Source organism: Myripristis murdjan, chromosome 7 (genome assembly GCF_902150065.1).
Source record: "Myripristis murdjan chromosome 7, fMyrMur1.1, whole genome shotgun sequence".
Classification (NCBI taxonomy): Eukaryota; Metazoa; Chordata; class Actinopteri; order Holocentriformes; family Holocentridae; genus Myripristis; species Myripristis murdjan.
Window position 1 is genome coordinate 24,659,438 of NC_043986.1, and position 27,671 is coordinate 24,687,108.

The 27,671-nt window shown below is 42.8% G+C and overlaps 3 protein-coding genes across 4 annotated transcripts; 2 read left to right on the forward strand and 1 right to left on the reverse strand.

Annotated features, from left to right (window-relative positions):
- klhl21 (kelch-like family member 21) lies at positions 1 to 13,253 on the forward strand. Its single transcript, XM_030055257.1, has 5 exons — positions 1 to 132; positions 6,123 to 7,207; positions 9,910 to 10,315; positions 11,191 to 11,263; positions 11,785 to 13,253. Exons 2-5 carry the CDS (start codon positions 6,181 to 6,183, stop codon positions 12,118 to 12,120), a joined length of 1,842 nt encoding a protein of 613 aa, XP_029911117.1. The 5' UTR covers positions 1 to 132; positions 6,123 to 6,180; the 3' UTR covers positions 12,121 to 13,253.
- zbtb48 (zinc finger and BTB domain containing 48) lies at positions 13,114 to 19,275 on the reverse strand. The gene is made up of 11 exons (XM_030055254.1): positions 19,137 to 19,275; positions 17,866 to 18,628; positions 17,402 to 17,703; positions 16,573 to 16,678; positions 16,333 to 16,425; positions 15,884 to 15,970; positions 15,565 to 15,719; positions 15,242 to 15,378; positions 14,941 to 15,105; positions 14,465 to 14,553; positions 13,114 to 14,379 (listed from the first exon to the last, which is right to left on the reverse strand). The coding sequence occupies exons 2-11, from the start codon at positions 18,568 to 18,570 to the stop codon at positions 13,954 to 13,956; spliced, it is 2,265 nt and encodes a 754-aa protein (XP_029911114.1). The 5' UTR covers positions 18,571 to 18,628; positions 19,137 to 19,275; the 3' UTR covers positions 13,114 to 13,953.
- On the forward strand, positions 19,245 to 27,362 carry nol9 (nucleolar protein 9). 2 transcript variants are annotated; one of them, XM_030055256.1, is made up of 13 exons: positions 19,245 to 19,382; positions 20,149 to 20,692; positions 21,545 to 21,755; positions 21,953 to 22,083; positions 22,209 to 22,344; positions 22,493 to 22,589; positions 22,963 to 23,060; positions 23,602 to 23,769; positions 23,872 to 24,124; positions 24,571 to 24,685; positions 25,097 to 25,271; positions 25,738 to 25,871; positions 26,071 to 27,362. In XM_030055256.1, exons 2-13 carry the CDS (start codon positions 20,207 to 20,209, stop codon positions 26,191 to 26,193), a joined length of 2,127 nt encoding a protein of 708 aa, XP_029911116.1. In that variant the 5' UTR covers positions 19,245 to 19,382; positions 20,149 to 20,206; the 3' UTR covers positions 26,194 to 27,362. The 2 variants fall into 2 exon arrangements, with proteins under 2 accessions (XP_029911116.1, XP_029911115.1); XM_030055255.1 differs by lacking the exon at positions 19,245 to 19,382 and adding an exon at positions 19,527 to 19,756.
- The last annotated feature ends 309 nt before the right edge of the window (positions 27,363 to 27,671 follow it).

The following is a 27,671-nucleotide window of genomic DNA, read 5'->3' on the forward strand; positions in this document are numbered from 1 at the left end:
GGAAACATGGCGCAGAGGAGACAGGAGAGGTCCGCGGCATCAAACTTTAATTTCATCTTGACGTGCTAAATGTGTTTGCGGTATACTCCACAAAACTGTCATCTTAACGTGACACCAAGTTCGTGTGTGTTGGTAAGTACACAAATTAGAGTCGGCGGTGCGTTTTTCTCCGTGAAAGGTCGTCGGTTTTTCTGAAACAGGGCAGACAGATAGACACTAACAGCCTCCCTGGTCACAGCGATAGAAAAATATGAATATGGCACTTTCTGAAGATAATTGTGTTCAATAATGTGTGTGAATGCCCTCTAATTCAGTGCCGTACGTGGGCTGTCACCTGTTTGTAAACATGTTTTGTGTAGGAGCAATTACACAACTCTGTTGCAGCGGGCATTTTGAAATTGTACCTACATACTAATTACTCCCTTATTACAGGGAGTGTTTTTAAGTACAGGGAGATGAAGTGTACTCAGGATATAGCCCAGTTCTTTTAGCATCATTTTATTACATTATTATAACGACTATGCCACATAGCTTTTAGTCAAACTGTGCTCCTTTGCATATGGCCTTTGGCCCACATGTGATCTTCCTATTTGGTCTTGGAGAATTGAATATCCTCATGGGCATAACGTTTAGGATAAGACATTTTCCCAGACTATTCAGAGCTTAAGGTTCACTGTGCTCAATAATGTGGGGTAGTCTAGCAGCACTGCCTGGTTGATATGTTTGGTCTGACTTTTGTTGCAGGAACAGGAATGATAGGAATTCAGGGTTTGGTGAAAGGACAAAGTACTGAGCATTTGAAGCCATCTCTGGTAGGAAAGCCTGAGTCATAACACACTGAGCAAGCCTGCTGGGTGACACCAACAGTCATCCTGCCCTCCCTCACCAGTATGAAGCAGCCTTTTAGAATAAAAAAAAATATATCATGCTGAAGTATTTGCTCGCCCACTTCCAGGCTGGTAGGGCTGCAGTGCTTTGCTCAAGGACACTTACGCAGGATGCGCGTTTGAATCTGGGACCTTGCCGCCTCTGATAGTTATTTGCTATAATTTGTATGTTGCATATGTGTTTATTATGGACTCCTCAGTTTTGTGGTATCTGCATAGCAAGGAGGTGAAATGAAACTCCCATTTTCACATGTGAGTGGTGTTGCTGCTGCATTGTGGGAGCCTCGCTGGCCCTCCTCAGTTGGAATGTGGTGAGCGTGGCTGCCTGGGGTTGCCTTTTTATGGCCAAGCCAGGCTCAGCTGTGGAGGACCAGGGGTTTTAGATCGCTTCACTCTGATGGTTGCCACGACCTCAGTATGCAGCCTGAGCAGGAGAAACTGTAAAACACAGCTGTGTTGTCGTGGACTGATAGAATCTGAGGGCCGTCATATTTCAGAGAGCATCACCATGTTCTTGATCGGAGTCATTTGTAATAGTTGTTGCACAGAAAGAGCCCAGTTATCCAGCTTGCCTTGTTTCCCCCCCAACCCAACCCTAACTCAGCCTGTGTATTGTAATAAACACATTTCAACAAGGTATTTCTGCATTTATAGTAGAGCTATTCTTTTGCTGTTGATGATGAAATAACAACAATACAGAGCAATGCAAACCCTGTGTGTTACTTTTTACTGGTGGTAATTACAAGCTCATACCAGCAAGGGGCAACACTACTTGTTTTGTAACCAAGAGAACATTTTGTGAGCACACAAGTGCAGTCTGTTTTTGATTTACTCCATTCACATGCACAGAACAGCTCCCAGATAAACATGCTCTCACTGAAAGCTTGGACTCCTAAAAGCAGCATAGTTTTATGAGGTTGTGGCACAGTTACTGTAAGTCTTGCAATGAAAAAAATTGAGGCCTCTCTTACAAGATCAGAATGATGCGGGATGCATATTAAATGGTGAAGTTTTTATTTTTGTATGGTTTTGTTGTATTTTCTCATTTGTCCATGAATTGGTGTCATAAGTGTCTTTTGATTTTTATGTTGTGAACAAATGCTCTAACATGGAAATCAGACCTAGTTGCACATCCAGCTAGGGATGAGCAATGTATCAGCATTATATCAATATAACGATATGAGATTAGATACACTATATGGACAAAATTATTGGGACACACCCCTTAATCATTGAATTCATGTGTTTCATTCAGTCCCATTGCCACAGGTGTAGAAAATCAAGCACCCAGCCATGCAGTCTGCCTTTACAAACATTTGTGAAAGAATGGCTCGTTCTACAGAGCTCACTGAATTCCAGTGTGGTACAGTAATAGTAATGTAATAGGATGCCACCGCTGCAACAAGTCAGTTTGTGAAATTTCTTCCATCCTTGGTATTCCACCATCAGCTGTAAGTGGCATTATTGCAAAGTGGAAGTGTTTAGGAACCATAGCAACTCAGCCACCAGGTGGCAGACCACAAAAAGTTACAGAGCGGGGTCACTGAGTGCTAAGGCTCAAAGTGCATAAAAGTGGCCAATGCTCTGCTGACTCAGTAACTGCAGAGCTCCAAACCTCCTCTGGCATTAACATCAGCACAAAAAATGTACGCTGGGACCATCATGGCATGGGTTTCTATGGCCGAGCAGCTGCGTGCAAGCCTCACATCACCAAGCACAATGCCAAACGTCAGATGGAGTGGTGTAAAGCACGCCACCACTTGACTCTGGAGTGGTGGAAACATGGTCTGTGGAGCGACCAATCACGCTTCTCTATCTGGCAGTGTGATGGATGAGTCTGGGTTTTTCCCTGCCTGACTGCATTGTGCCGACTGTAAAGTTTGGTGGAGGAGGGATAATGCTATGGGCTTGTTTTTCTGGGGTCGGCCTCGGCCCCTTAATCCTAGGGAAGGGACATCTTAATGCTTCAGCTTACCAAAACATTTTGGACAATTCTGTGCCTCCAACTTTGTGGGAACAGTTTGGGGAAGGCCCTGTTCCAGCATGACTGTGCCCCAGTGCACAAAGCAAGCTCCATAAAGGCATGGCTGACCTCAACCCCATCCAACACCTTTGGGATGAACTAGAACAGAGACTGCGAGCCCGGCCCTCTCATCCAACATCAGTGTCTGACCTCACAAATGCTCTCAAGGATGAATGGGCAAAAAATCCCATTGACACTCCAAAGTCTTGTAGAAAGCCTTCCCAGAGGAGTGGAAGCTGTTATACCTGCTGTGGGGGACAAACTCCTTATTAATGCCTATGGATTTAGAATGGGATGTTGTAAAAGCTCCTGTAGCTCTAATGTTTAGGTGGCCCAATACTTTTGTATCTTAGGAAACATCATAGACATCCTTCCAATATCTTCACAATCTTTATATCCAGGTATTTTGTCAAAGATAGTGTGAGATTTGATTTTCCATGAAGCATCTTCTGAGTTTTTTCTGGAACTTTACTAAGACCTCTGACTAAGAGTGTTGCACCTCTCTGAGGGTGTTTCTCTTGATAGATCATTTTCTAAAACTGTAGGTCATGAGTTCAGTTCCCGGGCAAGATAAGCTACTACTGTTACGGTTCGTGATGAAGGAAGTGTGTGCATGTGTGTGTGTGTGTGTGTGTTGGGGGCTGGTGGCATGTGGTTCGTTTCACCATTCCTGCAAGGCTGTCCAGGTGGGCGGGGTAGCTGGCAGGTTGTCGTCACATGCTGGTGGTCACACTGCTCCCTCTGTGTTCTTCACCCCGTCTACACATACCGATCAGTTTGTACCCCTCCCCACTTCTCTCTGCTTCCCTCTCTCTCTCCCCTTCCTCCGAGAGTATACATTTCTGTCAGCTATTCTAAGGGCTGGCTTGGTAAACACAGTGATTTCAAGTTGCTCAATACCTGTAGTTGTTTGTGGGATATTTACCTACCCTCTGTAGGAGAGTTATAGGCCCACTTCACTTTTGGAAGACATATTCTCATATTGCACAGTGCCCATTAACAGGGAGAAAGGGGAACAAAAAAAGCACAAAGGGATGGTAACTCGTTATTTATGTGTAAGTGGAAGTCAAAGTAAATACACAGAAGTTCGGAAGGTGTGTGTGGTGCAGGGTGAGCTCCTGAGGCCCAGTGTGCCCTTCAGGAGAGCAGCCTGATCCCTCTCAGAGCTATGTGGGCCGCTGCATTGTTGAACCCCCATGTGGAATGTGTGGTAGGCTCTTGGGCCCAGTGTTGTTGTTTCGACTGTGAACTTTATTACAACCTTCAAACACACCTCTGCAATCAGATACCTGTTTATTTTGAGAAGGAATGATTATCCCTAAACCTTAACAGGATTCTTGGATAGGAGTTTTTTTCCACTGTTTATATAAGTTTTACGTAACTAATAACTCATGTTTAATCAAAATTGTTCAATTCTAGAGTGTAATGACATGATATTATGATTAGGGCTGGGCAAAACACCGATGCTATATTGATGTTGTGATATGAGACTAGATACCGTCTGGGATTTTGTATATTGTAACATGATATGGCATAAATTTAGTCTTTTCCTGGTTGCAAAGGCTACATTTCAGTAAAGCAATTACATTTTTTGAGTTACTAGACTGTTGTAGCTGTTCTATTATTTGTCTCTACTTTGTCGGTCATCATATCTATTACATATGGTTGTTTATCAGTACTTTCATGTTTATCATGTTATCTTATGAAAGCACCAGTAGTCCTCACTGTATTGTCACAATATCAATATCGAGGTATTTGGTCAAAGATTTGGTGATATTTAATTATGTCCATATCAACCAGCTGTAATTAGTTTAGTATTGTATTTTCCTTTGTTCCTATTCCTATCATTATCAGGAGTGATAAACAGTAAAATGTAGGTAAAAATACAATAAAATATCAGCAACAGGAATGCATTGCCAGTTGAAAGTAAATACATTTCAGATATTTAAGTAGTCTTATTGAGACCTTTTCATTTCCCGGGTCAAAATTGGATAAAGTACTGTGTTTTCTTTCATTAGCAGCAAAATTGGAAAGAAAAAAATCCACTTTGGGTACAAGACTGTCTGGTCATGCCACAGTACAATAACATGGGAGAGAGACATACTGTGTTATATTTCCTCTGTTTGTACTATCATAGCACATTAAATCAAAATTTTACTGTCTCTTAGCCAGATGAATTCTTTTCTAAATACACAGTAAATTTCTAAGTGGGTATAAATGCAACATTTAGTTGATAAGACATTTATGTCCCTAAGAGATATCATAATAATGAGTCATTTTAATGATTAACACAGCCTGCTACAGTTAGTTTCTGACACATTCTAGTCTTCCTCATTATGTTTGCCTTCTGTGATCAAAGCAGGTCTTTTGCCACTGTAGTGCTTTTACAGTTTGATTGGTGGATATTATGACGGCTGGGAAGCTCTGTGTTTTGGTCTGCTGCTGTGCTTAAGGTGGTGAGGAGGCCCGGGCTCAGCTGGCTCTCGTCTCAGAGGCCAGTTAGTCAGAGAGCTGATTGACCACAGAGACAGATCGGAGGGGGGGTTGATACTCTCCCCGCAGCTTCAGCCCACAGTGTGTTAGGTGTTCTCCCCCAAACCCCCTACCCCTCCCTGGAAATGGACACTGCCAGTATATTTATAGCCCAGAGCACAAGCAAGCTCTCCTTCTTAAACACGGGAAAGGAGCTGGTCACACTTGCCAGAGCTGTGCTTCACTGACGTATTTTCTAGAAGGTAGACTTCAGTTTCTTTGTGTCACTGTGCTTGTGCTACACGACGTCTGATAAGGCTCATCAGGTAGGGGGGATAATAATTTGGCTGTTTTCATGTTGAAGTCTTTTGTTTATGTGAATCAGTGGTCTGTTGCGCTGCTTACATGTTTGGTTATATCATTTTTGAGATAGCTGATTGTCGTTTGCTAGTGAAATGAACTGATTGAAATTGATTTGATGTGTTTGCCTTTTTTTTGTTTTTTTGATATTTGAGCTGTATAAACATCAGTTGATTAAATATTTGGTCTGTGATAGTTCTCTGATTTGTTCAAGTTAACTGTGAAATAATGCCTTTGAGTCTGTTTATCATCAGGATAGTCTTTTACTACATTCCTATACCTTTATAAAACACTGTGTATGTTCATGTTTTTGGCAGTGGTAAATAACACATGTCAGGTTGGAATTTATGACAGATGTTTCTGGTGTGCCTCTGTTTTAGATGAGAGTACAATTCTGAACACAACCACTAGACATCGAGACAGCCAGAGGGAGGAGAGATGGAGAAGCCAGTCCTGCAGACGCAGCCATCCACGCTGCCCTTCTTCGACACGGCCCATGCCTTCAACCTGCTTCGAGGAATCCACGAGCTTCGTGCCGAACGCAAGTTTTTCGACGTCACTCTGTGTGCCGAGGGCCGGGAGTTCCACTGCCACCGCACCGTGTTGGCCGCTGCCAGCACTTACTTCCGAGCCATGTTTGCCGGAACGCTGAGGGAAAGTGCCATGGACCGCGTGGTTCTACATGAGGTATCGGCTGAGCTCCTGGGCCTGCTGGTGGACTTCTGCTACACGGGACGGGTCACTGTCACACAGGATAACGTAGACCTCCTGCTGAAGACGGCAGATCTGTTCCAGTTCCCATCGGTCAAAGAGGCCTGCTGTGCTTTCCTGGAGCAGCGGCTGGATGTCTCCAACTGCCTGGAGATCCAGGACTTTGCAGAGGCCTACGCTTGCCGGGAGCTGGCCGCCAGCGCACGCCGCTTCGTCCTCAAAAACATAATGGAGTTGGCCAAAGGGACGGACTTTGAGCGGTTGCCATGGAAGCGACTCCTTGAGTTTGTGTCAGACGATGAGCTGTGTGTGGACAGGGAGGAGACAGCTTATCAGATTGCGGTGCGCTGGGTGAAGGCCGACCTCCAGAGGAGACTGCACTACTGGCCTGAGCTCCTCCAGCAGGTCCGACTCCCTTTCGTCAGGAGGTTCTTCCTCTTGGCCCATGTGGAAAGCGACCCGCTAGTGTACCTGTCGCCCACCTGCCTCCGTATGGTCAGTGAGGCCCGCAGCTTCCAGTCCTGTGAGTATGACCGCCATGACAGGCCCTGCCACCGCATGCGGCCACGGCCGTCCACGGGGCTGGCGGAGATCCTTGTGGTGGTGGGAGGCTGCGACCAGGACTGTGATGAGCTGGTCACTGTGGACTGTTACAACCCTCAGACTGGACAGTGGCGCTACCTGGCCGAGTTCCCTGACCACCTTGGAGGCGGCTACAGTATAGCTGCCCTGGGAAATGATATGTATGTCACAGGTAAGTTGATTGTAGGCATTCAGACATTTTTACAGAAGAGGGCATCAGAAGAATACAGATTAATCCTGGGTCGATATCCAATAATATTGAATATGGCGATATTTGCAGTTATTGTTGATATTTTCAACAATAGGGGAGAGTGGGGTAAGTAGTGCCAATTTTTACTTAAAGTGCCTTTAAAGCGAGGGGATTACAGTTATGCCTCCAACTAAAATATGCAAATATAGTTTAGGATGTTGTGCATCCCTGGGAACAATCACTTTGGATCTTATATAAACTGTTTGAGAAATATAGCTTTCGAAAAAAAAAGTGGTTTTGTGGCACAACTTGCCCCCGGTGCGGGGTAAATTGTGCCATTAGAGAGAATACACTGGGGTAAATTGTGCCATTGATAATTGAAGTAAAACAGATCATTTTAATCTCCCAAATGATAATGCTATATAAAAGCAAAATAAATTCAACACAAAATTATTTATTTAACATCTATTTATTATTTTAACAAGATCACAGGCCACTTTTCTATAACAAGGCCTCGCGCCACATGAACACATATCCAGAACAAAATAAAAAATCCAAAATGAGCACCTGAAAATCATCTTCATCTGAATCTGAATAGTTTTAGTGATCAAAGGTAAGAAAAGAATGTACAATAACAATAAAATACAAGAAAGTAATATATAGTATATAATCACAAGTTGTGCCACTGGCACAACTTACCCCAAGGCCCTTTGGCACAAATTACCCCAAGCCCACCATTTTGAAAAAAATGCATCCCCCAGCTGTTTTGAGCTAACATCATGCTAACTGTATAGACTCATGGTGTAGCTTACTAAAGTACTAAAACCTGTGTGAACTGTTTTCAAAGTTTTCTATAATTGTTCAAACACAGCAATCAAAAAACCTCGATCATGGAAATTTTACTTTGGAGGGCAAAAAAATGTTTTTTGAACTTAAATGTGCTTACCTCTCAAGCCATGTGTCTCCCTTCTTTGCAGGATGAGTGAAATGGATGCCTCTTCAAAAATATGTGGTCACATGACCAACTTCTTCTATGGTTTTCTAGATAACAGGGGTGGCACTACTTGCCCCTTGGCACAAATTACCCCACTCTCCCCTATTGATTTTAATTTCAGACTTAATGTTTATTTACCATTTTTGATTTAAAAAATCAGTAAGTAGCAAGTTACCCATATAACAGTTGTACAGTAATACTGATAACATGTATAGATAATTTTAATTACCCCCCTGACAGTTTTGATTAATGTGTCCCTCAAGTATTGCGATAATATCAAGTATTTCAATATGTCCGCGAGGCAATATTGGGTTATTAAATTTTGGTCATAGAGATGTAGCATAAGATATTTTGGAATAGCATTGATTTTTGGTATTGATATTGATTTTAAAGTATTAGAAGGCACTGGGTGGTATCAAGAGCTATTTAAAAGTTTCAAAATTTGATTTCTTGCATTAAGAACTTATACTTTTTAGTTCATTGAACTTTGCATCAACGAAGTGTGGTCTTGTACTGTTCAGAAGAGCAGATATATGTATAAACAGTGTATGGGGAATAATTTACTCCATCGTATAATGAAACGTGTTTTTGTTTAACGAAGACAGGTATCGATGTCAGGATTGTTTGAAAACCAGTGCTGAATTTGAAAACAACATAAGCCATGTTTCAGTTTCCAAGAAATAAGCCCTACTAAGGACTGCACAATACAGAAGTTAAAATCTGTTTTGTCTATTGCAATCTTACTGTAAGTTCCTCTAAGTTTAAGTTTGGTTACATCTGGTGGTCCACTTAGAGAATAACACAGGAACAGATGATGTGCCATGGTTACAGTTTTGTGTATATTACTGTAACCTGAAAGTTCCCCTCAGTAGATTTCCAGTCCTGCCTCTTCATCTTATGAAATGGCAGTTGGGCAGAGCGCTTATAAATAAACTGCAGGCTCTTTGGCTAGCGGCTGCTGTATGTGTGAACAAGGCAAAATGAGGCAGGACATGGTGTGCTGCCAGAACTGTGACGGTGGGCTCATCCACTTGAGGCCATCATCATCACCATCTTCATCATTAGCAGTGGCCTGGCCTGGCCTGCAAAGAGGGACATTGTTTCCCCTGAGGAAGCATCCCAGGCCTTCACACCAATAACTGCAGAGACTATCACATGCAGCCTGTGATTCTAGCAAGACAGCGATGAGGGGCCATAAATTATTAGCAGTGCTCTTTCATCCCCTCTTTGACCCAATGAACCACAAAAGACGCACATGATAAGCTGGTGTTAGGGAAAGTACCTTCATGTTGACAGGCAGATGGTGAATATTACCTTTCATACAATGTCCTTGTGTTAATGTTTTCACAGTGTCCATGGGTCTATTTTGAGTTTGAGCACAGCCTGCCCTTGAAACTAACAGAAGGTACACTGAGTTTGTTGAAGGCAGCAAAGTTGAAAATGAGATCCAGTTGCTATGGGATCAGACACAGCAAAGTTTTAACTTGGGAAGATTTAGTGCATGCACCTGCAACATGGCCTAGTTACAGTGTTTTCCAGTTGTATTCTCTTCTTATGAACACAGGGAAATAAGGTGCCCATAATTAATATTACTTTTAAAACTTTGATCTCTCACTGTGATGTCCATCAGCAACAAACAGGAGTATTCCATGTTACTACATTGTGAAGACTATATTTCTTCATTTTCCAGGTGGTTCTGATGGCTCCCGCCTCTACGATGGCGTGTGGCGCTACAAATCCAGTGTCAATGAATGGACTGAGGTCTCCCCCATGCTGAAGGCCCGAGAGTACCACAGCTCCTGTGTGATGAAGGGTCAGCTGTATGTGGTGGCCTCAGACAGCACAGAGCGCTACGACCACGCCCTGGACTGCTGGGAAGCCTTGCCGCCCATGCTGCACGCCATGGACAACTGTTCCACCACCACCTGCAACGGGCGTCTGTATGCCATAGGCTCCCTGACCGGCGAGGACACTATGGCCATGCAGAGCTATGACACAGACACCAACCGCTGGTCCCTGGTCAACTGTGGTCAGCTGCCCCCATGGTCCTTCGCTCCGAAAACAGTCACCCTCAATGGACTCATCTATTTTGTCAGGTGAGGAGAACAGAGACTCAAATATTGTGCAACCAAAATCGCTCATATTCTGGTTCTGATGCTGTTTTGTCCGAGGGTGTTTTGCCTGATGTGTGAGACATGAAGCAGTGGCCTGAGGATGTCCTAAAACGTACACCATACACCAATGGCCTTCAGGAGTAATCTGTCATGAATTTAGCAAGAGCAACGATATCCTCTTAATATAACCTCGATGGATATATTAAGACGATGGCTACCTTCAGCTGCTGTAAGAACTGCAGTCTAGCTAATGATAACAGTATGAGATTACACAACGTAATCAGCATGCATTTTGTTGTTGCCACACGCATGTGTCAGTGCACTTTGTAGCAGAAAAATGGCAGAGTTATGGAAATATTAAAAGAGAAAACAATGTCTTCCTAATTGAGGAAGGTTTTTGTTAAATGAGTGAACAAATTAACTGTTAACTATACAAATGTGTTTTTGGCAAAGCTCAACCACTTGTATGACAGAGCATTTAAACAGAAAACAAGCCAGAGCTACTGGATCCGTTAAGTCCACATCATAAAACACTTTGGATTTGTTGGAATAGAAGTTTCTCACAGTGGTTAAATGAGATTATTAAATATAGTTAAATTCACTCATTATTGTGTTTTCTTATTTTTTGACATGAAAAGCTTCATACTTTTGGTTTATTTGGATGCACTTGACTTCACAGAGTACTCTGTGTTGAACTTTTGTCCACTGGTCAAAAAAGTGGCCTTTCAGATTTTTGATAAACTTGCTGTACTGAAACCTCATTTGCCACAGTCAGTTAAGGTAACATGAATGTTAACGTTGATGTTTTGGCAGGATGTTTGACTTCAGCGTCTTTTTTTTTTTTTTTTTTTTTGCAGGGATGACTCAGCTGAAGTCGATGTTTATAATCCTCAGAAAAACGACTGGGACAAAATTAGTCCAATGAATCAGGTTTGTACTTGACATCAAACAACTGACTGTTGGTGTGCTTTCTTATTAAAAAAATTGACTAAAAGTAGTTTTCTCTTGGTGATTGCATACACAGATCACTGCCTATACTGTATTCACAACCTGTTGGATTTATCGTGAATACATGTTATCGAGTGGAGAAAAAGCTCTGTGTGGTAATTGCAAGTAGGACATGAGAGGCTTTCATATGCAGAAATGTGTTAACAGGTAGCAAAGGAGGCAGAAAATACATTAATGTTGGGATCTAAAGATACTAAATTCAAGATTCTACTTAGAAACTCATTGAAGCAAGCAATATCTGCAGCAGTTTTAGGTTGATTTCAAATTTTGGAATAAATATGACTTTGATATGGCCATCCGAACAAAGTTTGACATGTGAACACTTTGCAACAAGATGACATCTCATTCTTTCGCCTCTTCTGATATGATAGTGATCGAGGCATTAGCTACTTATGTTTCCACTTTGTTTTCTGTCTGCTGACTCGGTTTAACTTCTCTCCCAGGTCCACGTTGGAGGCAGCGTGGCAGCCCTAGGTGGCAAACTGTATGTGTCTGGTGGCTATGACAACACGTTTGAGCTGTCCGATGTGGTGGAAGCCTATGACCCAGCCACGCGCACCTGGACCCTTGCCGGCCGGTTACCGCAGCCCACCTTCTGGCATGGCAGCGTCAGCATATTCCGCCAGTTCATGCCTCTGGTTTCCAGTGCGTTTGAACCCGTCAGCATACCCGACTCAAACGCCATCCATTTGCAGCGGCACCAGCGGCACCAGGCGCTCCACAGTCTGAACAACAATCTCAATCAAAACCAGAACCAGGACGTGAACCCGGCACACTGAGATTGGACTCAGAAATCTCAATTTACCCGCTCAATCTGTATTCCCGCCCCCATAGTGCCATCGTTGGCTGTCATTGGTTTACTGTGAATTCACCTCATCACCACGCTGAAGCTCTTTAAGACAGAGAAGGCACTTTGCGACTTAGCATGTTTACAGCTGTCTGAGCTGTATTCCACTTGCCTGCTATGGTGTCATACTGATAATCACTTGTTTCCATGAGTCTGGCTCTTGACTGGATGAATTATGGAGTGGCTTGGTGTTTTTGTGTATGGCTATCCGTACAACAGCAGTTTTAGTTCTTCATACACAGTCATTTTAAATTTGAATTGTTCCTTTATTTGTTAAGATCAAGAGCCCACATTGGTCAGAAATCTAACAGTAACCAGGTTACATTCCAAAAGCTAAAGCTGTCCAGATATCCAATAGTAGCTGGCCAAATAGCTTAGTCGGGTTCAGTAGGAGCTGAGACTTATCAGGAGAGAGACCGTATACACTCTAAGCTGCACTGATGAATCTTCTGTTGTCATAGCAGGATTTGAGAAGGATTGCATGTCATATCATTTGAGAAGGATTGCATGTGATGTAACTTGTGCTGGGTTGAGATATTGTGTTGGTCATTGGATGCACACCATCTCCTTGTCTCAGTCTATAACAAGTTTCACCACTCATGGCTCAGGTCAAAATCTGAGTTCATAACCACCAGTCTAATGTGCATGAAGCAATATTTTCTTTGAAAGTTGTTTTTATGAATGTTTTACTGTTATGTTTATTTATGGATATTTATGCTTTTGTTGCTCAAGGTGTTCTTGTTGCAACTCATCAGCTGCAACAAGAACAGTGAAATGTACGTGGTGGTGGGTCTGCAATCACAACTGGAAGTGCGAAAAATCTCTCAAGTTGCTCTTATGTAAAAAAAAAAAAAAAAAAGTCTGGCTTTAATTGAAATTGTATTTTTAAGTGTTTCTACAGTAATGGTAATGCAATATTTTTGTTCTTAGTTTTCATACAAGTTTGTGCTGTTTAAACAATTTTGTAAATTTATCATTTCCCTCATGTAATGAGTTTGTATAGTGCTAAATGTCCTTTACAGTGTGGTTACCATAAATAAAGCTGCAGGCAGGTCTGTGAGTTTATTCTGCTGCTTCACATTTGATGAGTCATCAACAGGTTATTGACATTCACAATTTCTCATTTACATTGGACAGTTGGTGACATACAGCGTGGAAAGAAATTCAATTCCATAAAATCCCTTATCAGTATAATTTTAAAATACATCTGTTTAGCTTTTTGACTCCAAAGGAGGATCTTCAGAAGGCCCATTTATATAGAAAAAATATGATTGCTTTTTGGACATTCTGAATGAGATAGTTAAGGAGACTTGGTCATTAATCCGAGACCAGGAGTCATTACACACATTGACCCTGTTTATCAGCCACCATCAGGACTCCTTCTTGGAGTCTCGGCAGATTTGGGTCCATCCAACTCATCCCTTCAATGACAAAATGCTACAAAAACACTGATTTTCCCAGACTACAGTTACAGAAGGCCCATGGATGACCGAAGACGCAATAAGACAAACCAAAAAGGATAATTACACAATGAGCAACCCCCACAGGCATGCAGCTCGCTTAAAAATAACCAGTAAAAGCATGGGAGTGACTTGCTACTGTCAACCAACAGATGTCTGCAAATGTACCAGTAGCCAAGTTGTCTTCAGATCACCGAGGCCAAATGCTATAGGCTGCGCTTCACGTTCTCTTGCATTTCAGTTTGTTTTAGGATTGGCTGTATAAATTTGCTATGGGCTACACTCAATCCCGGGCATTTGAGTCCTCAGGTCTTGCTTTCTGATATGTCCTCTACAATTCCTTCCACAACCATCGTCGACTCGTACCCGGTAACCATCTGTGTTTGCTGCAAGACATCTGACACCGTGAAGCTCTCCACAGTCTGGCCATGCCCCACGTTCTGGCTGGACACCACTTCCTCCATCACCGGATCCCCTGATTGGATGACCACCCGCACTATGCTGTTGGCATCGAGGCCTGGCACAACAGGGTTCGGGGCTTCCTGGACGGCGGGGGCCTTTGGGTCGTAGTCCGTCTCCTCGCTGACAAGTGAGGCTTCAGCTGTTTCAGTCGCTTCAGCTGCTTCGGTCTCACTCTGACCTTCCTCCACGATCACGTTCCTCAGCTTCCTCTGCCTGGGGTTGTAGTTCTCAGTACGTTTATGGATTAGACTGTGGCGTCGCAGGTGGGCCTGCAAGAGACGCATGGAAAGCTGTGAGGGTTGGGCGAGCGCCGTTCGCAAAGTGGGGTGAACTTAGTTACTGATCAGAGCTTACCTGTCGAGTGAACTTGTAGCCACAATCTACACACTCAAACTTCCTCATGCCCTTATGACGACGCAGATGGACGCGGAGTTGCTCCATGGCTGGTGAGGGTATAAAAACACAAGGAATAGGGCTGAGTATTGGCAAGGAACTCACAGTACAATCAAGGCTCAACAATTAATTTGAAATGTTATTGAAATTCCAACAGGGCCAAGTGCAATATTGAAATTGCAGAAGCTGCAAAAAAAAGGTAAAATATGCGACAAAACATTACTGTGAGTATAATATCACGTTGTTACAGACACCCTGGCCTACAAACTGTATTTCCAGAGGTTTGGTGCCTGTATAATGTTTTTGCACAGCTATAACAAGGAATATCACATTCTGAGGGATATTATTTATATTAGCCTGTCCTTGAGTAGATTCCATATCGACATTCCAAATGTGAACAGGGCCCATAACTGTACCATCAACATGTCACGGCTTACCTTTAAAGGTTTTATTACAGATGTGACAGCAGTGGGGACGGCCCTCCTGGTGCTTGCTGGCAATATGGCGGACGAGGGGCCCTTTCTCTGTGAAGCGCTGCTCGCAAAACTCGCAGCTGAACGGACGCTCGCCTGTGTGTGTCCGATGGTGCTTGTCTAGACTGGCTGGTATCAAAGACAGAGACTGAGTCAACCTGTGGTAGCTCCTTTAGTAAAGGCCTTTTCAAAGTAGGCTCAAAACTCACAGTAGGATGTATATAGCTATTTTCTGCAATGATGGTGGAAGGGAGGAGGGTGTTACCTTGCGTCCTGAAGGTTTTGCCGCACAGGTGACATTGGTAGGGCCTCTCGCCAGTGTGCACACGCAGATGCATGTTTAGGTTGGTCTTCTGTGTGAATGCATGGCCACAGTAGGTGCACACAAATGGACGCTCGTTTCTAGAAGAAAAGACAGACATAAAAAACAGTTGAGCCACATTCTAATGCAGTCATACATGAACACAGATTCTCCCAATTTATAAATACTCGTATCATTTAATGCATGGGTAAGTACATACTCTACAAAGGGTCAACGCACATTTAAGTGTGTGAAAAAGTTCTGGTGGTCCTTGTTCCATGACCTACCTGTGGATGGCTTTGATGTGCATCTGCAGGCCGTTTCGGCTGGAGGCTCGATGGCCACACTCCTCGCACACAAACGGCTTCTCACCGCGATGCTTGGCTGCCTCATGCACACGCAGCTCCGTCCGAGTCAAGAAGGATTTGGTGCATTGGGAACACTACAGATAAAAGATTACGGTCACAGAGTTGAAATTTCATACTCACACTTAAAAAGTACTCAGAAAGTATACATTAAAAAGTATTCAAAAACACAGAAAAATTTGGTGAAGCCTTATTTCTGCATGTCAAAAACAAAAACTTACAGTAAAAAAAAAAGACTTACTGCATGTGGTTTGGGAAACCCATGGACCTTAATCATGTGAACTGTCAAGTCTCTCTTGTGCATAAATTGCTCGGGACATGACAGACACTAAAAAGATAAATAAAAATAATTAAAATGACAATATCAATGGAGATTTTACTCAATAAGACTAAACACAAACTCAGGTTTTAAAAAAATATGTGATATAATTTTTATTACTTTTGCCAAAGAGAGCTGTTGTTTTCACCCAGCTCTGTTAGTCTATTTTTAGCAGGGTATCTTTAAAAGTTATGAATGCATTTACTGGAAAAAGTTCACATTTCACACTGAGTGGCCAAGGGAGGGTGCATGATTAACTTTTGGTGAATATACAACATGTGGAACCGGCCATATCTTGAAAATTACTTTGTGCTGCTGAAGGTATGAGCTCTTTCTGGTTGTGTTTTCTGTTTATGGGGTGTAAGGTGTACCTTGTTGGGCATGTCCCCTGTGTGGGAGATAACATGCAAGCGTAGCTCTTGTTTTCTCTTAAATGTTGAGGAGCATGTTGGGCAAGAGTACGTCTACAACAGTAACAGAGCACAGATCCATTACAACATGACAGCATCCTAACTGATATAAAGACACAACAATTAATTTACTGCTAATTTAATTTAACTAATGTGCCAACAGTGTTAAAAAAATAATAGGCTGACTCTTTCCTAACTCACCTGCACTCTTGCACAGTTTCTGGACTCGTGGTCCAAGAGATTCTCTTTCCTGAAGTATCTCTTTCCACACTTAAGGCACACAAATGGCTTCTCCCCTGTGTGTCGCCTACAAGCAAAATGAGGAGAAACAGAGCAGAGTGTCTGTAGGTGTCAAAGACTTACATTTAATGCCTTTTAAAACCTTTTAATGATCATTTCAATGAAGTTGAACACTTTTTGAAGATCTGTTTTCTGATTCACATTAGCATTGGATGTACATGTAAAGGTAAGTAGTTCATATTTGGTCCAAGTAAGAGGTTACTTTTAGGTATGAATGTTGTTGGTTATTAACTAAATGATTGTATAAACTGTTGTTTTAGCCGTTTCCTTTAGGTTAGAGAGAAACTACAGCTGTAATAATTATAACCAGGACTTTTTTTTCCCCATTGAACTTGAGACAGGTGAGTACAAGAGGTATGGTGGATGTCTCCCTACAGGTAAGAATGAAGTGAGCCGGTTTGTATAAAGGCAGGACTAGGCTCAGTAGGCTGAGTTTTACAACATCAAAAATGTTGATAACTCTGGTGCAGGACAGTTTGACTCATCCTTAACAAAAAACAGCTGGAAAAATTAATTTACATTAAAGGTTTGTTGAAATTAAGACCTCATAAACTCAAATATAAGACTATTTAATGACTTTTAAGGCTTAATATTTCTAAGTTTGAATTTTAAGACATTGTAAGACTTTTAAGGACCTGCAGAGACCATTCTTTCCACAACAATTTAAAGAAAAAAAAAATAAAATAAAATAAAAAAAGTTGAAACTAGTCTGAAAGCATCTGAGCCATACCTGTTGTGGACTTTGAGATAGTATTTGCTGCGGAAAGCTTTGCCGCAAGTGGGACACTGGACAGAGCCCTTCTTGGAGTCGTCTTCCGCAGCCTCACCGTTCTCCTTTTTGCCTGCTTTACCCTGAGCTTTGCGTCTCTGTGTTGTGGAGGAAGACGGGGCGGTGGAGCTGGCCTGGGCAACAGGTACATACTCCTCATCTGAGTCTTCGTTGAGCCCCTCAAAATCCCCATCGTCCTCTTCTTCATTGTCATTTACGTGGCGGACACCGTTGTCGTTTATATCAATCTGCAGCTCGGTCATCTGAAAACAGCACACAAATGTCATCAGCATATCTATGTCCCCCAATTCATCCTAATAATCATCATCTTCTTACAATTTGTGGCAAATGCCAAGTCTTTTACACTGTAATAATATAAACAAAGGTTTCTTATTTTCTCCATTTATAGGTATAATGTATTCTACCTCTATTTCCTCAGTAGGTTGCAGGGGGCTCTGACTCTCTACAACAGCATCACAACCTTCTTCCTCCACAGGAGCGAGCTGGGTCTTCTTGCTGTCTTTTTCGGTCAGTGTAACATCGGTAGTGGGGCTCTCACCAACCAGCCGCCTGGGGCCCTTAACTCTGCGACCAGACCGTGTGGTAGTGGTAACAGCAGTGGTGGCGACGGCTGTGGCAATATCAAAGCTGGGCTCATCTTTTGTGACTGCGACTGATGCCTCCTCCTTCACTGAACAATCAGAGGAGGCATCTGATGTGGACTTTTTAGGTCTCCCTCGTTTGCGTTTCACAGGCACAGCCTCTTCCCTGGAGCTTTCCATGAATCGCTGACAGAGTGCAAGTGCCTCTGGGACACACAGGCTGGACGCAGCACGCTGCACCTTCTCCAGGTTGACAGCATCCAGCTTCAGCTCTCCGGTGTAGACGAAGTTCAGGAGCAGCTCCAGGCCATCGTAAGGGCACTCCTGAAGGCAAACCTCCATGCAGGGTATGGCGGGCATGTTGCTGTCTTGGAACAGTTCACTGAAACAGGCGAGGATGTTGCGATGGGCCAGGTAGACCACCCCATCACCCACATTCAGCATAGCATCACAAAACTGCCCTAGTGCCCTCTGCTGGTTGAGGGAGGACAGCACATGCTGTGCATGGCTGCTCTCCTGGGCAGGCATCACTTCAGTGCAGACTGCTGCCACATGAGACTCCAGGAAATGATTTCACCCAACAGATCTGCAAATTCCAGTTAGAGTTAAAAATTAATGACCATTACTGGTGAAGAAAAAAAATCATCTGTTGTACTTCACGACAGTCATATCAAATGACATTACACTGACTTTCAAACACAACTATTAGATTTTCCTTATAGGGTTGCATGTAATTGGTACAACACAACAAGTTATATCATATGTGGTTAAAACTGATGCTCAGTACATTTTGGACCACTTATGTTAATTAACAAGTTATTACTTCTATGGCAATGTAAATGGAAAGCTAATTCAAGTACACCCCAGATAATACTGATAGGGCCTACTTTATGCATTTTTAAAGCAGTTTTTTTCAAGGTCTGAATTTGGAAAACAGAACCAGTATTTTATTATTAATAGTATTTTCCAACAGACTTCTATATAGACCGCTGAGACTGGTTTCTTGAAATTATTGCACCCCCCAGCAGCGTACACATCTCGACGTTTATTCAAAACACATATTTTGAAAGACGCTCCCTTAGCATTTTACGCACCCGACAGAGGCATTTTCAGACCAACTTGCAGCGTCGGCGGAACTTGGCTATTTCCCGTCATTTGTTGGGATGTTACATTCGCTTCAGCTGGTTTGTAAAGGGAATGAAAAGTAGCTGAGCTTAGCTTCGTACACCTTGTTTCGAGCAGGCCCCTGAAACTGCGAAAGGAAAAGGATGTGACGCTGTGCAGGCGAGCGAACTCTGCGAAAAATGCCAATTGTCCATTATCATCCAACCAGAAGCCTGGTAAAAACGATAATTTTGTCACAAAGCACAATATTATTTCAAACCAAAAAATTTTGTTCGTTTTTGTTGCTACTAAACTGACGTGAATGTGCGCTGGCTAAAACAACAAAATGGTATCCGATAGTAAGGCTGTTGTCGCTCATTACACCCCGTGTAAGACATAGTCGACCACCCGGACGGAACTCGGCGTCTGTTTTTGGCTCACACATGTTAGCCACGGTTAGCTAGCTAGCGTGTTAGCAGAGCCGGCTGCAAAAAACGTGTCAGCGGCTGGTTTGCTAGCTCCTTGATATCACTTTCCACGATATACAGACTATCAACACAATACTAAGGCAAGGGGTGATTCCTCTAATTGTTGTTTTCCCAGCTCGGGGGTAAGTTTCCTGTCTCTCGGCTGAATACAACAACGTTAGCAACCGACTGTTTGAAGTTAGCTTGTGTAGCTTTGGTAACGCTACGCCTAGTTCAGCAGTATCGGTGCACTTTAAATGCTTCATCGCTGAAATTGAAGCCTGATATCGTCAGCTAGTGCTGCATTTAGTCATCTCAAGTTACCATAATGAATGCTTTACAGTGTGTGTTAGTATGGCTAGCTATCGGTTGCTACGGTGTGGTTGCAATCTCATTTAGCCCCAGACTGCAGGTTTGCAAGGAAACGCTGCTGGATAATGTTAAGATAATGATGCTCTGCTACTGTTTTTGATCACAGAGCCAGGTCGTGAAACTTTATATCTAAGACATGTATCGTATACCCTTTTGTTTACAGGCTACGCCTTCCCCTCACATCAGCAGCACACAGGAACAAGCGTGTGTCTTGTAGCACCATGAAGGTAAACAAACCCGCACAAGTCAAAGGCAATGTGAAGTCTCAGAAGTGGAAGGACGTGAGGGGCAAGCGACACAGGCCTCCCATCAACTCGTCTGATCTCAACTCCAGTCCTGTCATGGCGAGGGTGATACAGGAGCACCAAGCAGCGGTGAGGAAGAAGAAGCCCAACGTCAAGAGGCTGAAGAAGAAGGCCAAGACTGTCCCTGGCTCTAAGAAAAGCACCTCTCCGCCTGGAGTCAAGAAATCTCACACACAAACACAAACTAATGGGAGTTCAATGTTAACAGTGGATGAGTCAGATGAGTCCCAGGACTCCCAGGACTGGAAAGCCCTGGCACAGTCCACATACAGGAACGGCGTGGAGTCCCCAGATGACATGGACATTGGCACACCAGGTAGACTGGAGGGAGAGGCTCTGCATTACTGTGCAGAGAGAGATGACCGCCAGAAACACGCAGTACTGGTCATGCAGAAGGATCAGGTAGGACTCCGTCTGTCCACATGGTGTCAAGACATCACAGGTTAATAATGAGTTTAATCAGGGCAGTTTAGTAGGGCTGGGTATGGTTTGCTCATCTCTTGATTCAGTACTACCATGATACTGGGGTGCCGATTCAATATGTATTGTGATTCTTAAGTACTGCAGTTCTACAAGTATTGTGATTCGATATTATGATTTATTGCAATTATGTTGAGGCTGTGATTATCTTAGAGGTTTATGCATCGATGTCAAGTTTCCAAAAAATGGTCTCACTATGATGAAATGGCTACTGTGGGTGCTAACATCATCACACATGAATCAAATGTGGCTCATTGAATCCACAAGCTTTCCAGTCAAACCTAGTTGATGCAACTCCAAGACTGTTTTGGCACCAGTCTGCACAAATACACCATTTTACACCAGGACAAAATAACATATTTGTACTGCATGCAAAACCAGCATGGCTTAATCTCCAAACTGCATGGGATTAGTAGAAGGCGGGCACGTCTGCAAAGGGGAGTCCCGTGGGTGCCCAGAGAACCCATTTTCATTCAGACATCTGGAGGTCAGAGGTCAAGCGACCCCTTTGAAAATGCCTTTTCTCCTCATGTATATTTAGCCTAACTTTGTAGCAATATTTTGCAGACAACCTAACATGACATGCTTGGTACCAGCGGATTCCTTAGGCCATGTAGTTTCATGTGATACCAATATCTATGTTTTACATAAATTCAGTAATTAAATAAAAAAAAAAAAAATCAATTAAAAAAAGAATCACCAATACTTAAGTGAACTGATTTTTTTCCCCCACCCCTAATGATTGAGCAAGTGAGATACATTATTCTTGTCCAGACCCTGTGTTTCCGTGGAAAGTGCTTTCTGACCTGCCTGTACGGCCGAGTGGAGGTGATGGGGTTCACTATTGAGGAGGGCCAGCAGTCATATCCACTCTTCTCCCCTGCCTCCCATTGTCCCCTGACCATCGTGGCTCTGGGGAGCGCCGATGACACCAGAGATGATGGAACAGAGGCGGCAGCTATCCTTCGCAAATATCTTTCATCAGGTAAAAACACTCAAGAAGCTGTCTACCATATTATAGGGTTATGATGTTTTTGTTGTAAATTAATTCCCCTCTTCACTTACCTGGGACTACAGTGTGTTTTTCTTAAAGGAGAGCATTTTGGGTTGCTTAGCAGGAAAAGACTGTGCTAAGATTAGTCTATTATACTTAACCTTTTTTTCTACACACATTTTCTCCAGCATCACGTAAGAAACTGGTAAAAAGGATACGCTTGAACTCGTCTGTGATCCTGCTAGAGCCCATGGAGACGCCTCTGACACGGTTTCTGTCAAGCTTCGCAGATCTCAGTGAATTGTTCAGCCCTCCAGTGGTGAGTTGGCTGATCTTTCCGCATGTAGCTGATGCCGATATTTACCGTGTCACAAATTCAACCGTCCCAGTTCTTAACATACAAAAATGTCTGAGGAAAACTTTTCCTTTTGCCTGATTTTGTAGACTGAGCTCATGTCGGCTGTGCTTGACACTCCACTCAATGGTTTGGGTATGATTCCACTGGCTAACAACATTGAGGGCCTGACAATGTCAAAGAGCTACAGAGATGCTCTGAATACAGTGGTTAACGCCTGCAGAGGTACACACACACATCAGAGCATATGTTTAAAATAAATGTAATGAACAGCTTTTACCTCACCAGGTTTTTACTGTTTGCGAAATAATAAAAAGTTTTGATATTTGACCCTGCCATGGCAACTGATTGGAAAAACATGATCTCTCCACAGGTGATATGGACGGTTGTGCGGTGATCCTTGTATGTGGGACTAAAAATGTTGGTAAATCAACGTTTATCCGCGTCCTTCTCAACACCTTACTAAATCAGTAAGTTCTCTTCTTATTATGAAAAGGCCACACATTTTGTAGATCATGTGTGTATATTTGCTACAAAGTTGCTTTTTCCACATTGTTTATTGTTTTTTTTCTTCCATTTGTTTTATTGAAATTTTCATTTTAACATATTTTTATTGTACATATTGTGAATAGTGCAGTAAATTCTGCTGTTATTTTTTTGCATGTTCTAGTAATATTGTAATAACTGTTTTGCTACTACAACAACTTAGTTTTCCTAGATAGTGATAATGATAACTTTTGTTTTATATTTTCAAGTAAATGTATATATCTGAGCGCTTTTGTATGAACACGGTTGCAAGTCGCATGTTACCCTAACTGTGTGTGTGTGTGTGTCTGTTTACAGCACTGCTAGTATAGATTACCTGGAAGCTGACTTGGGTCAAACAGAGGTCACTCCTGCTGGCTGTCTATCTTTGTCTACTATCAGAGAACCACTTCTGGGTATGTTGCACGCCCCCTGTTCCTTCACATTCTTTCTCTCGTTAGATGAACTTTTCTTATGTATAAGAAATATACATCATTATTTGACATCTGTCCTTATTGTTGTATTTTGTCATGCCTTCCTGATTTTTCTTATTTTAACTATCAGTATGATTGTGTTTTGTTTAATATATAGTTTACTAACACAGTATGTGAACTCCTGGTGGCTTGGTTAGCTAAGACACATGCTATGTATCAAAATCAAATCCAGCCTATAGCTTTTGTCACTTCACCCTTTTCATTTCCTAATCTTTCCTCTCTTCCATGAAACCTTGAATGCAGCCTAAAATGCTAAAAAAAAAAATCTTGAAAACTTTAATAATGTTAATGTACAGCCTTGATTTGGATGGTGTCAGACTTGGTAATTGTCATTATTATTGTTATTATTGTGACAGTTATTATTATTATTATTATTATTATTATTATTATCATTGCTTAGCTTTTATTCCTGTGCTGTTTGTTTGGGAGGGAATTAGGAGACTTATGCTGAGTTATTTTTCAGGCCCTCCTTTCACACACCAGAGCACTCCGGAGCACATGATCTACTACGGTCAGTCGTCATGCGAGTCAGATTTGGACCGCTACCTGGAGTCCCTTAAGGCCTTATGGCATCGACGCTCCCAGAGCAGAGAGACGCCCGTCATCATCAACACCATGGGCTGGATCAAAGGTCAGCACTGGCTCCTTCTGTGACAGCAGCCAAACAAATGGGTAACTTCATGTAGAATGACTAAACAGTTACCAAGCATGTCCCCGTCTTGGCTGCCCGCAGGTTTTGGATTCCAGCTCCTGGTGGACATGATCCGCATCTTCCCAGTCTCACATGTAGTGCAGCTCGGTCACGGTGGGTCGACCCAGTGTCCCGCCCTCACTCCGGAGTTCCTCAGGACAGCACATGGGTGCCAGACGCACCCACCTGCCCAGACCGCTCTGGACGAGTTTACAGAGAGCCACAGCCCCCCCAGGAGCTACGTCCACCTTATCGTACAATCAGATTTTCAGGGAGTAGCACGCCAAGGAACATCGTACGTATGCCTCCACCAGCCTCTGTTGGCATGAACACTTGAAAGCTGTTATTATTGAAAACCACCAAATCCTCGACCTTCCTTCATCTTAGGACAGTAGAAAGACCGACAAATAATTCAGTCTTGAAAAAAGTTATCTTGTAAATGAAGGTCTGTAGTTGATGTTGGTTACACAGAACCACTAGTTACTCCATAATCATTATTGCAGAAAGCATGAATTTATATGAAGATTTATGTAGTGATATATGAGCAGATATAATTACAGTTGTAATAGATTTTTCTCCTCATTGTAATTACATTGTTCAGCTGTCAGTCATACAAATGTCGTATACTTCAACTTTGTCAAGAAATTCTTGTCATTTAACTTATTTACGCTGCACTTAAAGGAGATTGCTTTAGTTAAAGTTGGTGTGTGTGCGTGTGTGTGTCTGTCTTGCATTTGACAGGAAGCACCAGCGCACTAATGAGCACAGAGAGCTGTCCCTGCTGGCATACCTCAGCCAGCTGCAGTCTCCTGACCCGGGCCCTGTCAGGCCTCTGCACTGCCTCACCCCGTACCAGGTACATGAGCAAGCTGTCAGCAGTCAGTGCATGAGATGAGTCCCGGTATTTCCATCATGAATCATCTCATAGAATAACGGCCACATGTTGGTAATACTTAGGTGAATGCATCTTGCCCCAAAGATTCAAAAACACTACATTACACCAATCTGCCTAAGGGGGGCACTATAGGACTGAACTGAGAGCTGTAAGCAAGGATACAGTATTTCAGTGTCCTATTATAAATATGTGTAGACCTGTAGTCTCATTAGGCTTTTTAAGAATTTCTTTTGTCCTCTGCGATGGAAATTTTAGGTTGAGTGACAAACTGGTACAAAGAGGAAGCTGCATCTTGATGACAAATTTAAATGTGGATTTTGATTTATTTATTTTTCCTTTTTTTTTTTTTTTTTTTCGTAACTGTCCTCATAGGTTCCACATTCAGCAGTGGCTGTAGGTGTGACCCACTGCGAGGTGGCACCCAGTCACATGCTTTATGCTGTCAATGCCAGTCTGGTGGGTCTGTGCTGCCTGGGGGAAAAAGTAATGAGCCGAGGAGGCCCAGTCCTGCTCTCACAAGCACCCATCTGCCCATGTGTGGGCTTTGGTAGGTGTCCTCCGACCACATGAATCATCAAATTAATGTGGCTGGATCCTTCAAGCAGTTGCTCTTGGTGGATTAATTAAAGTTGTATGGAATGTGAAGATTCAGTATGTGTAATTGCGTCTAGGATCAGACATATATTGGCAGACTATTGATATTGGCCGCCCACCACCAGCTTTGTACGGCTAGTTTGTATTTTTGGGACCTCTTTCAAGGAGTGTGTCATTTATAAAACTGTGAAATCAGCAACAGAATAAAACTAGCAGGTTCTTGGTTTACGCAACATGTAATGTTGCGTAAGACCGGCCTGACTAAAAAGCTGAGCCTGTTTTGCACTTACATTTGTATTGCAATTCTTACAAAAATGATTGGTTTCAGGATTTACAGGTGGGACTATACCAAATATCACACTTGGCCTCAGAAAAACATATTTTTCCACCCCTAATTGTGTGGTGGTGCGTTTTTCCAGGTGTGCTTCGAGGTATTGACATGGTGCGCGGTCTGTACTTCCTGCTGACTCCTGTAGCTCCCTCCATACTCCGTAATGTCAACTGTCTCCTTCTGGGAGCCATTTCACTACCAGCCTGCATCCTCGCCACACAGGTAAGGTCACAGGTATTTCAGGTCATACATAATACTCTAAACAGAGAGGAGAAGGTTCTACCTGTCATCTTCCTATTATGTCAGAAAGCTAAATTATCGTTTTTTCCACATTAAACTTGATTAGCACATGAATAACTATACACAAACTTGTCCCTACCCTCCTCCTGCAGTACATACTATTCTTTTGTCTCCATTTCAGTCCGGCTTTGAGGGAGAGATGCCCTACGTCACCACAGACTACAGTTTTGATCTCTCTGGGGCTGGAAAGCTGCGTGTCTTCAAGGGATTGATAAGGCCCGGTCAATCAGGGACAACACAGTGACATTTTGTACACATCTGATTTCACTTCTGTCTTTTGCCCTCCTCGTTGACTGGCTACGCCAAGCCAGGATGAGCCTTTGAATGTACAGCTCTGAGGTCGAGAGGGAGGAATATTTTTATAAAACGGTTCAGTCTGACAAAGGAGCTAGTAAAACAGACTCTGCTGGAGATTGCCGGCTCCTTCCTGTCAGTGGACTTCCTTTGGATAACCTCAGCTGTTCTCAACCATGTCCAACACCCTGCTGAGAACGTTTTTGACAACGGCGTGAAGTATACTTTTGAGTTTCTGTGCTTTCTATCACACAGACACTTGTATCATAAGTTTCAGTCAAGGCTCCTGTGCGGCGTCTGTTCCTGGAAGGAGACATTCCAAAGCCGACAATGAATACATGATGTGTCAAATATTAAATGAGAAATAACTTTTGTTCACTCTTTTTGCTTTCCTTGTCAGTGTCAAGACTCTAACCTATCTGAAGACCAATGCAACCGGTGGGCATGGTCGTTTTTTAAGTTTCATTACAAGCACTGTTCGTTCAACAGTTAAACTTCACAAAACAGTGGTACCGTCATACAACCATTCAATGCAGTACAAGTTTATTCCATTCGTCTGTTGGAAAAAGGGAGTTTTTTTTCTCCATTTTTAAAATGACATATCAAGACTTTGCTCAGAATCATGACAAAAGCTGTGATTAATTCAAAACTGGGCTGACTCCTTTCCTCCAGATGACTAAAATACACTTCCATAACCTGATTTGGACAAGAAGTTGTTTTCTGACGGTTGGATTGTTTGACAAAATTGTCCGCTGCCAAGACACTTCACCCTTTCTGCTTACATTTGACATTCAAGTAAAAGGTTCAAGGCAAGGTCGATGGGATGAGGTTTTCTTATGACTTCAGCTCATGAAGCCATCACTCAATCCTGCCTTGTTTGTATTATATCCACATTATGCCAGTGAATAATGTTTGTCTGGGTTGGCACAAATGGCAAGTTCTGGTCTGTCTATTGTTGGGCTACAACCCAGCTTCAGCTGTTACACATTTCTTACGGGGCTGAAAAGACATTTACAGTGTTGCTGCACTTACAGGGCGTCCGACAAGTTTTGTAAATGCAAAATGTCAAATTTGTTTTTGTAGGCCTGTGGGGGAAAATAAAGTTCATTTTGTTTCTTAGGTGGTGTTCAGTTTTTGCCCTCAGGGGGGCAGCGGTGCTCACATGCATGGTGTCACCCTATTGCTTTCAACAGTAGCAGATTTCCACATAATTACACATAGAGGAGTGGAAGGCTGCAATTAAAGGCTGCTATAGACTTGTGTATATTACAGAAGAATTGACGAGCTGTGTGTTATTGCGTATTTCTTTCAGCACTGCAAATCAAGACAAAAGAAGTCATGACCCCATCTCAAGCATACTTGTTGTGGCATGTAGACCGTGAACTTTGAGGCTATTTGTTCAGATCACTGGCAGAACGAGGGAGGACT

What these genes read in the sequence shown, in the direction of transcription:
- klhl21 (XM_030055257.1), top strand. Translation starts at nt 6,181, where the DNA reads ATGGAGAAGCCAGTCCTGCAGACGCAGCCATCCACGCTGCCCTTCTTC. An exon ending in AAATGATATGTATGTCACAG is followed by an intron (nt 7,208 to 9,909) that starts GTAAGTTGATTG and finishes TTCATTTTCCAG; the next exon opens with GTGGTTCTGATGGCTCCCGC. An exon ending in AAATTAGTCCAATGAATCAG is followed by an intron (nt 11,264 to 11,784) that starts GTTTGTACTTGA and finishes CTTCTCTCCCAG; the next exon opens with GTCCACGTTGGAGGCAGCGT.
- nol9 (XM_030055256.1), top strand. Translation starts at nt 20,207, where the DNA reads ATGAAGGTAAACAAACCCGCACAAGTCAAAGGCAATGTGAAGTCTCAG. An exon ending in ACTGCCTCACCCCGTACCAG is followed by an intron (nt 24,686 to 25,096) that starts GTACATGAGCAA and finishes CTGTCCTCATAG; the next exon opens with GTTCCACATTCAGCAGTGGC. An exon ending in CTGCCCATGTGTGGGCTTTG is followed by an intron (nt 25,272 to 25,737) that starts GTAGGTGTCCTC and finishes GCGTTTTTCCAG; the next exon opens with GTGTGCTTCGAGGTATTGAC.
- zbtb48 (XM_030055254.1), bottom strand. Translation starts at nt 18,570, where the DNA reads ATGCCTGCCCAGGAGAGCAGCCATGCACAGCATGTGCTGTCCTCCCTC. An exon ending in AACCTACTGAGGAAATAGAG is followed by an intron (nt 17,704 to 17,865) that starts GTAGAATACATT and finishes TGCTGTTTTCAG; the next exon opens with ATGACCGAGCTGCAGATTGA. An exon ending in GAAACTGTGCAAGAGTGCAG is followed by an intron (nt 16,426 to 16,572) that starts GTGAGTTAGGAA and finishes TTACTGTTGTAG; the next exon opens with ACGTACTCTTGCCCAACATG.